This window comes from Triticum urartu, chromosome 1A (assembly GCF_056163025.1).
Source record: "Triticum urartu cultivar PI428250 chromosome 1A, HENAU_Tu73, whole genome shotgun sequence".
In the NCBI taxonomy this organism is placed as follows: Eukaryota; Viridiplantae; Streptophyta; class Magnoliopsida; order Poales; family Poaceae; genus Triticum; species Triticum urartu.
Genome location: NC_141873.1, coordinates 29132686 through 29147266, shown reverse-complemented (window position 1 = coordinate 29147266; position 14581 = coordinate 29132686). Strand labels below are relative to the sequence as shown.

The following is a 14581-nucleotide window of genomic DNA, read 5'->3' as shown; positions in this document are numbered from 1 at the left end:
TCCTACGACAGGTTATATTGCCGGGGTTTTGCAGAGAATGCAACTTGCTTTTCGTTTTTCTTCGATATCCATATTTTTTTGCTGTAACAACAATTCAATACCAAGGTTAGGACTCTTGCAAGTAAATACATGTAGGCTGTGGCAATGTAGGATAAACTAAGGTGGAAGACTTTGTAAGCTCCACGTCGCTGAACCTTTTGGTGACCCTTTCTTTGCTTTGTTTACGTCTTCTGACTATTCATATATCCTGAAATTAGCCACTATGATGTACTAAAATGCTGCAGTCGAGAGCTTTCTATACACACCTACCTGACAGTTAAGTCTAGCTAAATATCTGTGTGTTACTACTTAAGATGATGCTGGATGTAGTACGTGCCTTCTTGTTAATTCCATCCGAAAGATGTTAATCTCAAATTTATATTAGAAGTTAGTTCTAGAAAATTGTAAGTGTATTTCAGAACGATCTTCATAAATGTCGTTGATCATAAAATTTCCTACAGAGTATTTTAAGGGTTCTAAAAAGTATATGTGTTGAATCCAATAACACTAAGTATCTTTAGATTTTTGTCCATGCCGATTGGTTTATGCATGCCTAATTGTTGCATTTTACAATGAGGTAGTGCCACTTGCAAGTACCAGATGTGCCTTGTGTTCAGATAAGCTTTTCCCAAGATGTAAAATACTACAAAGGTCTTAGTGCTACTTCATTATTATTTTATTTATATTCATTATAAATACATCTCGTGCCTTGCAAGCTTAGCTTATTTCCCATCAGATGAGTGCTTCCAATTGTTTCACTGTAATTATATTGGAGACAAACACAATCCAGTAATGTATTTTGTTCCAATAGATCTCAGATGTTGAATGAAGATCAAAAGAGGTAAGATAAATTGAAGGGAAAAGGAGAGACCTCGACCTATATGCTCTTGCCATGCGCTACTACTTTAGTAATCATACTTCACTAAAAAGGACAAAAATCTATATTCTTCCAAATTAGGTTAATCTTTACTAACTGTTTTCCGGTTCTATTTTTCAGATCATAAATCACTTCTTTGGTTGGAAGGAAGAAACTCCATTGCTGCTTAGGAGTTGGCGGTGAGTAATTTAAAAGGGCATGCATCGTCTTTCATGTAACTGGTAGTCAGTGCTCTAAGTCAAATTTTATTAGAATGGATATCCCTACAAAAATTTCCGTGTAAATGTACAACACTAGACATGGTATTTTCATATTGACTTCCCCATACGAGATATGCTAGGGTACAAGTCGTCGTCCCTACTCATTATTTCTGTCTGATACATATGCACTATTTCATAGATCTTCTAATGTTTTGAAGAAGTGGCCAAGTGATAGTTAGGATAAAATGACCAACATTTGAATTGACGACAATGATAGAGCAAAGATGGATGGATTCCATGGATGTGGAAGGAGGAACGACGGGGAGAAAACCGCTTTTTCTCGATGCAGGGAAGGTATTGAAAGAGACGATGACATAGGGAGTTAAGGACACACTTCTAATTTTGTAAAATATACATTAGGGGTCTCCCCTACTATTTCACGTTAAAAAAGAGACATGATAGAGAAAGAAGTGGGAGAAAGAATTGGAAGTTGCCGTTATATGAATGAATATCAATCATGTTTGACATACACTTCTGAATTATAACAATGACCAATGTATACATTTTTAAGACCCGTCGCAACGCACGAGCATTCAACTAGTAATAACTAATAAGCCGATCAGGCGAGGATCAAGTTCGTGTCATAGTCCCGGTATACCGAGGAGACGATGTCGCCAGGTGGAGGAGGACGAGGAGGATATGGTGCCACGGAGCAGGATCCCCCACCGGCGACCAGCCCCCGTGGCCGCGGCGAGGATGCTCCGTCCCGTTCGCCGGCGCTCCACATCGTTGCTCCAGAGGTTTGTTCTTCCGCCTCTTCTTCTAAATCTTCCAATCTTCCATCCAAGAAAAAGAATTGGAAACCTGAATGAATCGTCTCTTCCCTTTGTAGAAGAAGAAGAAGAAGAAGAAGAAGAAGAAGAAGAAGAAGAAGAAGCTGATGCGCGAGCACGAGCAGCAGCCCACGGCGGACCTCCCCGACGACGTCATAATTGAGATCCTCTCACGGGTGCGCTACAAGTCGCTCTGCCGCTTCAAGTGCGTCTCCAAGCCGTGGCTCGCCCTCTGCTCCGGTCTCGACATCCGCAAGAGGTCGCCGCTGACCCTGCTGTCCAGCCTCTGCTTCTTCGGAGAGGACCGTGATGAGGGCCTCTATTTCCATGATCTGGCAGGGGGTGGGCCCCCTTTGTTCAATGCCGGTCTTTCTTTCTTGACCAGTTATTAATATAAAAAATGCAGTGTCGAAAAATGCTGCGGCGGACTTCTACTTTGCATGTGCTGGAAACCGCGCTCAGTGCAAGAGGATGTTGAATATGTCGTGTGAAATCCGGGGACTGAGAAGTGTACTGTATTGCCTCCTATAGAGGTCCAGGGCCGACCAGAGATTCTCCGTCTGGTTGGAGGTCAACTTTGTGATATAGACCAAGCCGAACGTTTTTTGGGTTTTGATACAGCCAACCCCTCCAGTTTTGTGGTGGTCGTGCCCCTCGCAGATTATTTTGATGTCATCGAAGAAGTGGCGATCTACCCATCGGAAACTGGACGGTGGACTTTCGCGCTGAATGAGTGGAGTCGCGACGCTGTGGTGCGTCGTGATCAATCTGGGGGACTCCCCGTCCTCTGCATCAGAACGATGCATACGGCCAAACCTGCCATCTTCCTGAATGGAATTATCCATTTGACTACCTTTAATTCTTCAATAGTAACAGTAGACAGAGAGGGAAAGATTTGGAGAGAAATTAAAGCGCCATGCTTGGCGGAAGCAGCCATTGGACTCTCTCAGGGGTGCTTGCATACTTGGAGTGTAGATGATTGTTGTCAACTCTTCGTTTGGGTTCTTGAGGATTATGCTAGCGGAAAATGGACACTAAAGCACACTGCTAGTGTTTTGGTACTGTTCGAAAGGCATTCTCGCAAAGATGACGAGTCCTACAAGATGTTGGCAATTCACCCAGATTGTGATTCATTTTTCCTTACTGATGGGAAGATGACAGTCTTATACAATATGGATAATCAGAAATTGCAAGTTATCAGCGCTTCCCAAGAGCTCAGGTGTTGTGCACCTTATATTCCTTGTTTTGCAAAATGGCCATCAGTAACATAGGGCCCTCATAAAAATCGTTTGTTGGATGTTGACCTAATCTTCTTGTTGTGGCACTATATATAGCTTGGACATGGATATGTTATATGTAAGAGCATCTCCAGCCACGCCCCCAAGATGCCCCTTAGGCCGCTTTTTTTAGCGCTGGCACCGAAAAAACGGCCCAGTCGCGCCGCCGGATCGGCCCGTTTTCTGACCCGGCGCGCCCAGACCGAACCCGGCGCACTGGGGACGCTTGGGGGCGCCGGCGGAAGGGAAAATCGCCCGGGTCCCCACTGTCAGGCGAAAAGTCACACTGATTCGCCCTGTTTTCCCCTCTCCTTCCCCAACACCTTGCCGATCCCGGCGTCGCCAGCCACCTCTCCGCCGCCGCCGTCGCCGCTATCTCGCCATTCCTCGCCGTGAAACAAAGAAAGATCCCCCCGACGCCTTCTCCCCCCACTTTCCCCGAGTTTCCCTCGCCGCTCCGGCGCCCGGCGACGAGTCTGCGCACGACGCCCGCTACGTGTGCCTACCCCGGCCGCGATGGACTCCGACGACGAGGAGGTGCTAGCGGCGTTGCTCGAGGAGGAAGCCGACACCGCCACCCAGGACGAAGAACACCTCATGGTCCTCGCCGCCCTGGCCGGCTTGCTTGCCGGCGATGCAAAGCCGAGGCGAGGCGGCTCAGCGCCGGGGCGACGGAAAGCAAAGAACCGTCATCGGCTCGAAGGCTATTGCATGTTCTACTCCGACTACTTCACCGATGCTCCACTGCACGGCGACAAAGTTTTCCGGCGCCGTTATCGGATGGGCCGAAATCTTTTCCTCAGGATAGTCAATGAACTTAGGGAGTACGACAACTAATTCAGGTGCAAGAAGGATTGCACCGGCACACTTGGATTCACCTCAATCCAGAGAATGCTTGCATACGGGGCTCCATGTGATTCACTCGACGACTATGGGCACATGGCCGAGTCCACGATCATTGAGTGCACCTACAAGTTCTGCAGGGCTGTGGTGGCAGTGTTTGGACCGAGGTACTTGCGATCACCCAATGCTGAAGACACTGCTCGGATCCTGGCACAGAATGAAGCAAGAGGATTTCCTGGTATGCTTGGAAGCATCGACTGCATGCATTGGGCATGGAAGAACTGCCTGTTTGCTTGGCAGGGGATGTACAAAGGTGCCAAAGGAGCTTGCAGTGTGATACTTGAGGCAGTGGCCACACAGGACCTCTGGATTTGGCACGTTTTCTTTGGTATGCCAGGAACTCACAATAATATCAACGTGCCGGATATTGGGCCAATCCAGCGCCGAAAATGGGCTGAAAGCGCGCGCCTGGGGACGACCTGGGGGGGGGGGGGGGGGGGCGGCGGCTAGGAACGCACTAACACCCAAGCCTAAAATAGCGCCGGCTTGCCCCCAAGCGGCGGTTTTCGGCGCGTCTTGGGGGCACAACGGCTGGAGATGATCTAACAACTCATATGTCACCGATGAAGGAAATGGTTCAGTTTACAATATATACTTATATTTTTCTTTTTATTTCTTTCTCTTCTTTTATGTTCTTTCGTTCTTCTTTTAGGGGGAGATAACTTCGTTCTCTTTCTTAAAGGGGTGTAGAACAACATAAGTGTTCGAATGATATACTAGACTAGACTCTGGTAATTGCAGAGAGGTTCGCCATTCAGTACTGTGGTTCCTGAATCTTAAGTCTTGGCTATGTTGTTCATGATATTTTATCCTCAAACTCTCGCAGCACATATTACAATCTAGAGAATCTTCTTGACAATCTAAGCATTCTAAATTTTGAGTTGAGAAGAAAATATTGATGATTAGAAGGATCTGTGAGTTACAACAAGTTAAACATCTGGTGTTGAATCTATCTAGCAAAAAAGAAAGAGGATGCAGCATGTCTACTCCAATTCCCTTCGCCCCTGTGCGGTCCTTTGCTTTTGTTATGTTGACATTACTTGATAGAGATCACTCGCTAACACAGCGATTTTCATTTTGTGAAGTTATACCCATTTCCCTGACACCGTTGTTGCTTGGCCATTTCCCTGACACTTTTGTTGCTTGGTATGTATGGTTCAGCGCAACAAAGCATTTGGTCCTTCCATAAACGTGCAACGGCAGCCTCTCGTCATTTCGAAACCTGTATGTTCGGGTTACCCTTTTTATTTTTGCCGAAGGACATTTTCATTCAATCGATATGTCAGAGGTAATACAACCACACTAAGCAAATGCCCGGCCTCTGCATCGCATCGATGCACACAGCCACCACGCCCCCAATCAACAGAGACTGTTGATGACTAGTGAGCTGACTATTCAGTTCGGTTCTTACCATAAGTTTCATTTCTGGATAATAAATAAAATGCCACATATCATAAATGGAATCCTAAACTAGTTTTCTATACAAAGGGCAATATACCCCCAAGCACCTAAAAGCTCCTATGTCAAGAAAATTTGACGGGACTAAACATCAACAGGCGTCAAAAGGATCCCAAGCCCATCCTTCATGTGTCAGAATCAGCAGCGGCTCGAAACAGGCCACCGACCAAAAGAATGAAAGAATGATATGATAAATCCAGCAGAGAGCACTTTGTCAAACGGACGGCCCATCGGCGCAGCTGATGATTTCCACATTTGATATGCATGTGCATGCGAGCCGATCATCTCTTCCTCTCAGACCGACGGTGCAACACATTTTCACCATCGTCATCGCACGTTGCAGCAATGGGTGCTACCGGACTGCAACTTTCTCCACAGGCAGATCATGTGCTGGGGGGACTGATAGTGCGCGGTGATGTAACCATCGAAGCAACCGGCCTGGTAGAACCTGACGTCATGCCGATACTCTACCGGCCGACGAGTGATGTTGAATTTCTCCACCCACATCCCCATGTTGACATCTTCCATCTTAAATAGCTGCACAATAAAGAATTAACAATTTAGCCATCACCACTTCTGCACGAGCGCAAGTAAAAGTCAGTGGAATTGGATAGCTTCCAAGAGATAGATATGTTTACTCGAAGCGTCTGATTGTCAAATTCAGATACGATGTAGCGTGCAATATCCGATGAGATCACATAGCCAGGCCCATTGGCATAACTTGGGTAAGCCTCCTCTGGCCATTCCTGGAAAGAAACAAGAAAACTATACTTTCGATATACCAAAAACAGGAAGATGGAAGGCCAACAAGGACAGCACAAAGTACAAACCACCAGATTTTGTTGTCACAAGATTATATATCCATGTTCCAAGTATAAAATATGAACGCAAGACCTTTGACTCACCAGAGAAATGTAAAATCCACTTTTGATGCCAAGTTATTTCTATAATGCACATATTCAAGTATATGTACATTAGTACAAGAACTTAAAACTGAACTTTGTTGATCCCATAGTTTTTACTCCTCTTGCACAAAGAGTTTTTCCACGTAAAACAATTTGTCGACTGTCAATATTTATTTAATCATTCCAGCAACTATCCTCATAAATCACTACAAGATTTGCGCTTTTGATGTGCCTGCTAATTTGCACAGCAAACACACATAATGGTTTTCACAGATAGCATACCGGGTGCTGGTTGGTGATTGATTGCTTGTCATTTGGCAGTAAGCGGAAACACGAGTGTGCTAGTTGCTAGTATTTTTCATTTCACATTTCTTAAGCAATATAGATGATGAATGGTGGTTCTGTAGTACAGGACAGCAATTTACCTCATAAGTCACAGCCCACTTGCCAGATCTCAGTGGTCTATGGTAGTAGTTGATGCTTCCCACATACACACTCTTATCGCTTTTAACTTTCTTTACTTGGTCCAGCACGGAATCAATTCTAACAAATGTATCATCATCACATTTCATCACATATTTTGCCGGGATGACTCGAACCTGGATACACATGACCATTAATCAGTGTAGAAACGTCAATAAAACTGACGGCGTGAGACAAAATGGCAGAACATAAGCAGTTATCTAACATATTTCAGTTCACTTACCCCATACTCCGCAATGGCAATGGTCTTCAAAACTACAAGATCATAACTATCCATGAAAGGCACTATGACGATGTCTTGGAAGAACTCTGCCTCCCTTTTCAACTCTGCATTGACCTCCATTTTACCGTTCTGTGAAATTGCTTAATTTGGTCAGAGTTTGGTATATGTAAACAACAAGCAAAAACACGGGGAAAGCAAGTAATTACCAGAGCCACAAAGAACCGAGCTACAACATTAGATGATTTTCTTGTATACATCATCCATGACTTGCGCACAGCCATACGTTCGGCAAAATGGCTCGCTGCTGACAGAATGCCAATAAAAAGCTCGACGGGTTCAGTTGGTAGCGGCGGGGCCCTCCATTGCTCCGACATTTCAAGGTATCTCTCTGGGGAGAAACTAGGATGTGAACTGGGTAGAGAACTAGCAAAAATTGACTCAATATCAATGTCTCCATTGATAGACAACCCAGTTGCATCCTCAAGAGTGTAACCCTGTAAAGACCACCAAAATCAGATATGCAGATCTCAGGAGGCTACTCATGTAATTGAACCAGATTTGTGATTGAGGATTTTCGACCGACGAACTTACAGTGCGGTAAGGAAATGAAGTGACATGCCTCCCATCAACATTGACATGGTAACCTTCCAAACCAGCTGTGAGAGTCAAAACAAACAACTTGCCTTCTCCGAATGGGTATGGCCAACTGATGTGCACATCCTTTGACCTACCAATTAAACGTTTCACCCACCACTTCATCTTTGACTCCTCCGACTTGTTGTCATCATCCCGAATCCATTTCTCACACTTGAGTTGAGCATCAACTGAAAGATCAAACCAGGTCAACATGCCATTTTTAGAGTGAAGTAAAAAAAAGTGCGATTCAACTCATTTTAGAATGATTTGGGAAAAAGGGAATGGATATGTTGCTGAACGACGAAAATGCCTACTTCCTCAGAATATTAACCCAAATTAGAGAAGCTTCACTTGCAGCTTCTCCAAACAATGAGAATAATTGCTGAACTAATTTGGTTGCAACCAACTAATGGAACAATCAGACTAGATATGCATAACTAATTAAGCACTCAATTATTGTGATCTTCCTTCAGTGATTGGCTAAGAAGAAATGGGAACAGGGAGTTCAAGTACCCACTGCCAGGTTGAAGTCAAACTCACATCATTGCTGTAATCCTCAAAACACGGTTGCAGGTCCATCCTTCTCTAATTCTTATAATAATATTCCACCAATTAGACAAATCAAGCACAATCACTATCAGAAACATTCTCCATAAAGCAAAAGAAATCGAACCCTCTCTGGAAATTTCTTTCCAAAGCTTGCACTTTTTTCTACGCTGTTAGTACACACACAATTAGATCACTGAAATTGATGGAATCCCTTCCTAGTTACCAACTTCAATCCAATCCCCTTAGACAAGGGAAGAACACGAGATGGCAAGATGAAGTCAAATTAAATCAACATGGATTCAACCTAGCTAAACGAATTAAGCAGGCAAATCTGAAGCTCACCAGTTTCCTCGGCGGGGCGGGATGCGAAACCCTCGCAGCGGTGCGACTGCGCCCACTGCATCCTGTAGCAGCTGTTCATCTCAATCACCGGCTTGCCGCTGTAGTCCCCGCGGATCCTGGGGTTGAAGTGGAGGATCCTGGGCGGCGCCTCGCCGTCCACCACCTTGGTGCCCACCAGCTCCACCATGAACTGCGACACCATGAGGGGCGTCTTCCCGCCGTCCTTGCGCTGGGCGATCTTGGGGTCGTACTCGGGCCGCGCGGGCCTGGGGCGCGCCACCACCGTCACGTGCGACCCCACCGACAGCCCGCACGGCAGCTCCACCGTCCGGACCCCGTCGGCGGGGAGCTTGTCCGCGTGCAGCGAGATGGAGGCCGGGCAGATCGGGGAGGACGGGGGCGGGGAGGTGGTGGATGCGGACGCGGATGCGGCGGTCTGGAGGTGCGCAAGATGGGGCTTTGCGGCGGAGAAGGCGTCGGCCGCGGCGCCGTCGAAGGGGGTCGCCGTGGCGTTGGACCGGGGGAGGAGGAGGAGGGACGAGAAGATGGGGAGCGGCGGCGGGGAGGACGGAGAGGGGGACACGGCCGCGGGGAACGCGGGTCGGGAGGGGGAGAAGCGCGAGGAGGGGAAGGCCAAGGCCGAGGCCTCGAGCTCGCGGCGGCGGGAGCGGTGGGTGGTCAGCGCTCCTGAGGCTGAAGACGACGAGGACGGGGAGGAGAACGGGAGCTCGAAGAGGAGGAGGAAGGCGAGGTAGGCCGCTCCGGCGACGGCGAGGACCGCGCGGCACAGGCGCCGGCGCGGCATGGTGAGGTTGGTTGGTCAGGTGCCGGAGCCGGAGCAAGGTTCCGGAAGGCGGCGGAAGGGGCGAGAAAGTAGCCGTTTGGGAGGACGGGACCATGTGCTGGCTGGCTAGCTACTTATTGCTTCTCCGACAGCACTCCGGCGAGCAGACCGTTGCGAGGGTGGAGGTGGGCTGGCGGTGGTTCGGTGCGGTGCACGCAACAGCAAACACACAACACAAACCAAACAAAATAAACAGACCAAGCGCCGAATTACTTGTTACAGATATGGATGTATCTAAACGTATTTTAATTCTAGATATATCCATTTCTGCGACGTATAATTTGGAACGGATGGAATACTAATGATCTCAGTCATTCGACCACCTATATCCAACGCATCATGTTGCTTTAGTACTGTACTACCTCCGTTTCAGTTTATAAGTCCTACGCGTATACCTAGGTTGCCAATTTTATCACCTTAATATAAACTATATAACACAAAAATTATACGGTTTGAAAATAGAGCATCTGAAGTTTATATTGGTATATTTTTTGTAATATATGACTTGTATTAAATTGATCAAATTAACGACCTAGGGGCACGAGCACGCCCTGTAAACTGAGAGAGAGGTAATACTATTATCAAACACATGACCGTTAATTTGGAATAAATGTAATGCAAATTATCTGGAAACAATATCAATTGCATTATTTACAGTTAATCTTGCAGCCATCATTAATTAAATTAATTGCAATTACTCCCTCCGTCACGTTTAGAAGGCGCGCTTGGAAATTCTCTCGGACCTAGGTGGTTATCTACTGGTTGTGAGATGAGCTAAAAAATAGCATTCACACTACTCATGCATATAAAAATAGTATGTCGGAATACTGATTAGCTATTAGAAATAAATGCAATGCGCCCTAAACCTTGTCTATTGTGGAAACGCACGTAAATTTAAATATGCCTTCTAAACTGTAACGGAGGGAGTACCCTGAATCAACATTTATTGCATTATTGCTAGTAATCATCTTCATCCGAATTTGAGTTGCCGTTGCTGCATCTCCATCCCTGGCTAACGTCAACTATGGTTACAGTCTAGAAGTTGACGACATCGGTTTGAGATATGGAAAGTGAGAGCATTTCATATTATGTAGTTTATAAGTGTGAGTGGTAACTTCGGGTGGCTTGATGTATATTTTTATCAGACCTTTGTTGAATAATTAATAAAAATTGATGTATGCATCAATTGATGCAGAGACCATGGGTTTTAACCCCTATTTTCAAAAAAAAAACCAAACCAACATATTAAAAAGAAACCATCAAAACCGTTGCCATGAGAAGATCCACATATATGAAGAACAAAGCTTACGGACCTCACGCTGACATTGGAGGTCACACCAACATCACAAGAGGAGGTCAAAGGACCAAACTATAAAGGGAAGCCAGCTCGATACCCAAACCTCACCAGCTAGAGAAGACAGGAAGGCTTCTTTCAATGCACAAGTGCTTAGAAAAATGCTGCATGTACATACAGCCCCCCCCCCCACACCACCACCATCCTCAATTGGGTGGGCCCCCTTCCTAATTTCCTCCAAACTGAAACTGCCATCCCAGCTCTTACGTTAATTCACGTAAGAACCTTATGTAGATGTAGCAGTGCTTGGTGCTTAGATGAGGTGCTAAGCATATTAAAGAATTTAGCAACAAAAGTCCCCATATGTGCTTAAACTTGTTGTAGCTAAGTTCTGTTCATTTAATGATTTAGCAACTAAACTTCTCCATGCATTGGTGGATCTCTTTCATTTAAGTGTTTTATCTAGGCACCTGCTTGGCATTGTTTCTTTCTGGGGCATCAAAGTCATCTCTCTCCTCTTAATTACATTGTCACGTCATCTTTTTCACCACATGGCAGACGTAGCACTTGTACAAGGTGAAGCATTGAGAAGCGCCTAAGAATCTAGGAGCCATTTACACCGTCGCAACAAACACCAACTATATGGAACTTTATTCATTAGATTGGCGCTGGTGTTGCCACCAAAGAAGTGTCACCATGTTAGTAATCGTACCAAAGAGGGGAAAATGACTGCTCCATTCGATAGATCGAGAACTCTCCGTGCTCTCACACTGACGAGGTCAGTGGAAGATGAGGTGGGGTAGGGGCGATGACATGATGCACACAAAAAAAATCTCTTCTCTAGATTTTGGTGAGGAGATAAGAGCGTGGCTTACACAAATATACACAATAAAATTATGTAGGCAATGTGATTAACAAAAGAATTAGAAACTGAGAGTTTACAACATATCTTATTAACAAATGTACAAAAGTCTTGGACCAATTTGATTGGCACTATCTATAGGAATACAGTGAAAGATATAATGACATACTAGTTCTTACCAAAATTTAATTAAAAAATACATAATATAAATTATATAGTTTTGCGCTAGTATAAGGGGTCATGGTACTCGCTTTGTTCTTTTCTGTAAGACATTTTAGACAGTTGACATTCAACTTTTTTGGGTGTTGTCTGAATTGCGTAAACGTGTTATAAAAATTGATCGGAGGGAGCAGTATATACACATGAAATAGTTATTGCAGATAAAGAAAACATGCACGCATACTGTACCCATACGAGCATCTTCGAGATACTGAGCCGATACAATAATATCTTGACATTGACGAAGTCACCACAGACGACTTGATTAAAAACTTTAGAGCCCCGTGCAACGTAATTCCCCATGAAATTACGCCGGTGTTAAATTTTTGACTACCCGTATTATTTTTCACCCCACGGATCAGACAATTTACATCAAAGAATCAGGCTTTCTAAATCTTTTCGTAAGTAGGCCCAAAATTCGAAAACAGATAGACAGGTGCCGAAGGAGTGGAGTACAAATCTCCAAAATTCGAATCCGCCAGCCGGCGCACCGCTGCGAAGGCACTGGTGGAGCGAAACCGCTGTTCGGTGTTTGGGGCGTCGCATCCGCATCCGCATACTCTGAGAAGGAAACAGGGAGGGAGGGGAAGGCGGCCCCGGCAGCGCGGCGTGCAGACTGGATCGCTCGAGACGCGCACGATGCCTTTCGCCTGGCGGTGTGGCCCGCCCGTCGGCCCGTCCATCCCGTGTCGCGTGGACGTGAGGACAACTTCACCGCGCGCGACCTTATTTTGTCCGGCCTTGTTTATTTGAGATAAAACAAACAAATGAAACGGTCCAACGCGTGATGATCTGAATCTATTTTGTCCGTTTTATGTTCAGGTCGACCCATTTCGAGTGCAAACTTGCGTCAGGTTTAGGCCGCGACGGACACCAAACGAACGCGCGCCTGGTCCGTGTCGGGGCCGCGTGGCAGGCGGCCACCTACCTCCCACCCGCCCACATCAATACGCACGAGCGGGCGGCCCCACCTGTCATCCGCACATCGAAAGGTCGTCGTCCTTCTTTAAGTGGGAAGCGTGGACGGGTCGTCGTCCACACTGCCCCACGCCACCCCGCGGCCTCCTCGAAACCCGACAGTGCCAAACCCAAACCCTAGCCAAGAACTCGTCGGCCGGCCGCCCGCAGCCATGGGCCTCTGGAACTACAGCCGCAAAGGAAAGCACGACCGCGAGGCTGGTTCCTCGTCGGGACGCCGCTGCGGCTCGGTGAAGAAGGAGGAGCCCGCGACGCCATCACCACCACGTCGGCCCCCCGGGTCGCCCGCGTTCTCCATCGCGCCCACGGCCGCCGGTGAGCGCGACCGGTACTACAGCAAGGCGGCCGTCTGCCGCCTGTATTGGGAGACGAGGACGTTGCTGCCCTGGAGCGACGTCCACCTCCCCAATAACTGGCACCTGTCGGCCGACCGCGTGCCGATCTCGCCCGTCCCGCAGAGCGGCCATGCGCGCCGCCGGGAGATCCAGCGTCGCCGCCGCCTTCTCCCGGACGACCTCTACTACGATGAGAGGTACGCCCCTGACTCGCCATTGTGGGGCACTTGGCTCCGCGATGAACACGACGTGCGGCGGGCGTCGTTCTTCGCCGGCACGTCGATGGGACCGCGGCGGCCACGTGAGCCCCGAGCAGCTCCCCAGGCACGCGGGTGTACGCGGGTGCGCGGCCTGACGCCCACGCCGTCGCCGTCGCCATCTCCATCGCCACCCCCGCCTCCTCGCATGACAGCGGAGGAGGAGGCCCGGCTCATGGCGCGTGCACTGGAGGACTCCAAGCACACGCACGACGAGCGCCAATGGGCGGACCTCGAGGAGACGACGGCCCTCTCCGCGGCCGGCGACGTCGCCATCCCCAAGCTGGAGATGGTGCCGGAGGAGGAGATGGTGGAGCAGCCGCCGGTGGCTGCGTTCCACCCTGACCTGGTGGGCCAGGGGTGAAGCTGGTGGTGCTCCGCTGAGCAGATGGCGGCCGCCCTGGGGGCCGTGAACTGGTGCCCCACACCGCCGCGGTCGCCGGAGCGGGAGGCCTCGCCTCGGGAGGAGGTGGTGTAAGCACCGGCCACCTTCCAGCCCGCCGCACCCGTGCACCACGGACCGCCGACCCACCTGTGGACGCCGCTGGACTACGTCGACCTTTTTAGGGACGACGACGACACCGGCGGCCAGTGAAGACGGCGACGGCGATGGCCACGGCATCGACGAGCGTGGCAGGAGCGCGCGGGAGGCGTTTTTTTTATTTTGGTTTTGTGTTAATTATGAAACTGGGCCGTTTAAGTGGAGTGAGAAACTGGGCCGTTTTGTGGCCGTAACCCCTATATATGTTTTATGTTTTTTTAACTGCATTTATTTATTTTTTTAGTCATTTCATTTAAATTTTTTAAAAAAATCTCACGTCCACCCTGAACAGGTTTTAAGGTGCAGCCGCGCGTTGGACGCACCCACAACCCATCGAAGAAACGCGGACACGGATGAACCCATCAGCATCTAAAAGGACAAAATCCGGCTAAACCGAACGTATATTTAGGATTGTGCGGTGGAGTTGGCCTGAACCTCCCGCTCCGCTCCGCCAGCGTGAGATGATGCGGAAAGCATAATTGAAATCAAATCAGGCGCCTGATTTCCAGGCCGCCGGCGTATCACC

At 48.0% G+C, this 14581-nt stretch overlaps 1 protein-coding gene and 1 pseudogene across 1 annotated transcript; one reads left to right on the top strand and one right to left on the bottom strand.

The window, feature by feature from the left end:
- Window positions 1–1784: 1784 nt before the first annotated feature.
- LOC147988715 (F-box protein At5g49610-like) lies at window positions 1785–3220 on the top strand (annotated as a pseudogene).
- A 2308-nt stretch (window positions 3221–5528) lies between these two features.
- Window positions 5529–9699, bottom strand: LOC147988714 (hydroxyproline O-galactosyltransferase GALT6-like). Its single transcript, XM_087545214.1, has 7 exons — window positions 8726–9699; window positions 7790–8022; window positions 7405–7692; window positions 7199–7327; window positions 6918–7091; window positions 6226–6333; window positions 5529–6124 (listed from the first exon to the last, which is right to left on the bottom strand). The coding sequence occupies exons 1-7, from the start codon at window positions 9528–9530 to the stop codon at window positions 5915–5917; spliced, it is 1947 nt and encodes a 648-aa protein (XP_087401340.1). The 5' UTR covers window positions 9531–9699; the 3' UTR covers window positions 5529–5914.
- Window positions 9700–14581: the final 4882 nt, after the last annotated feature.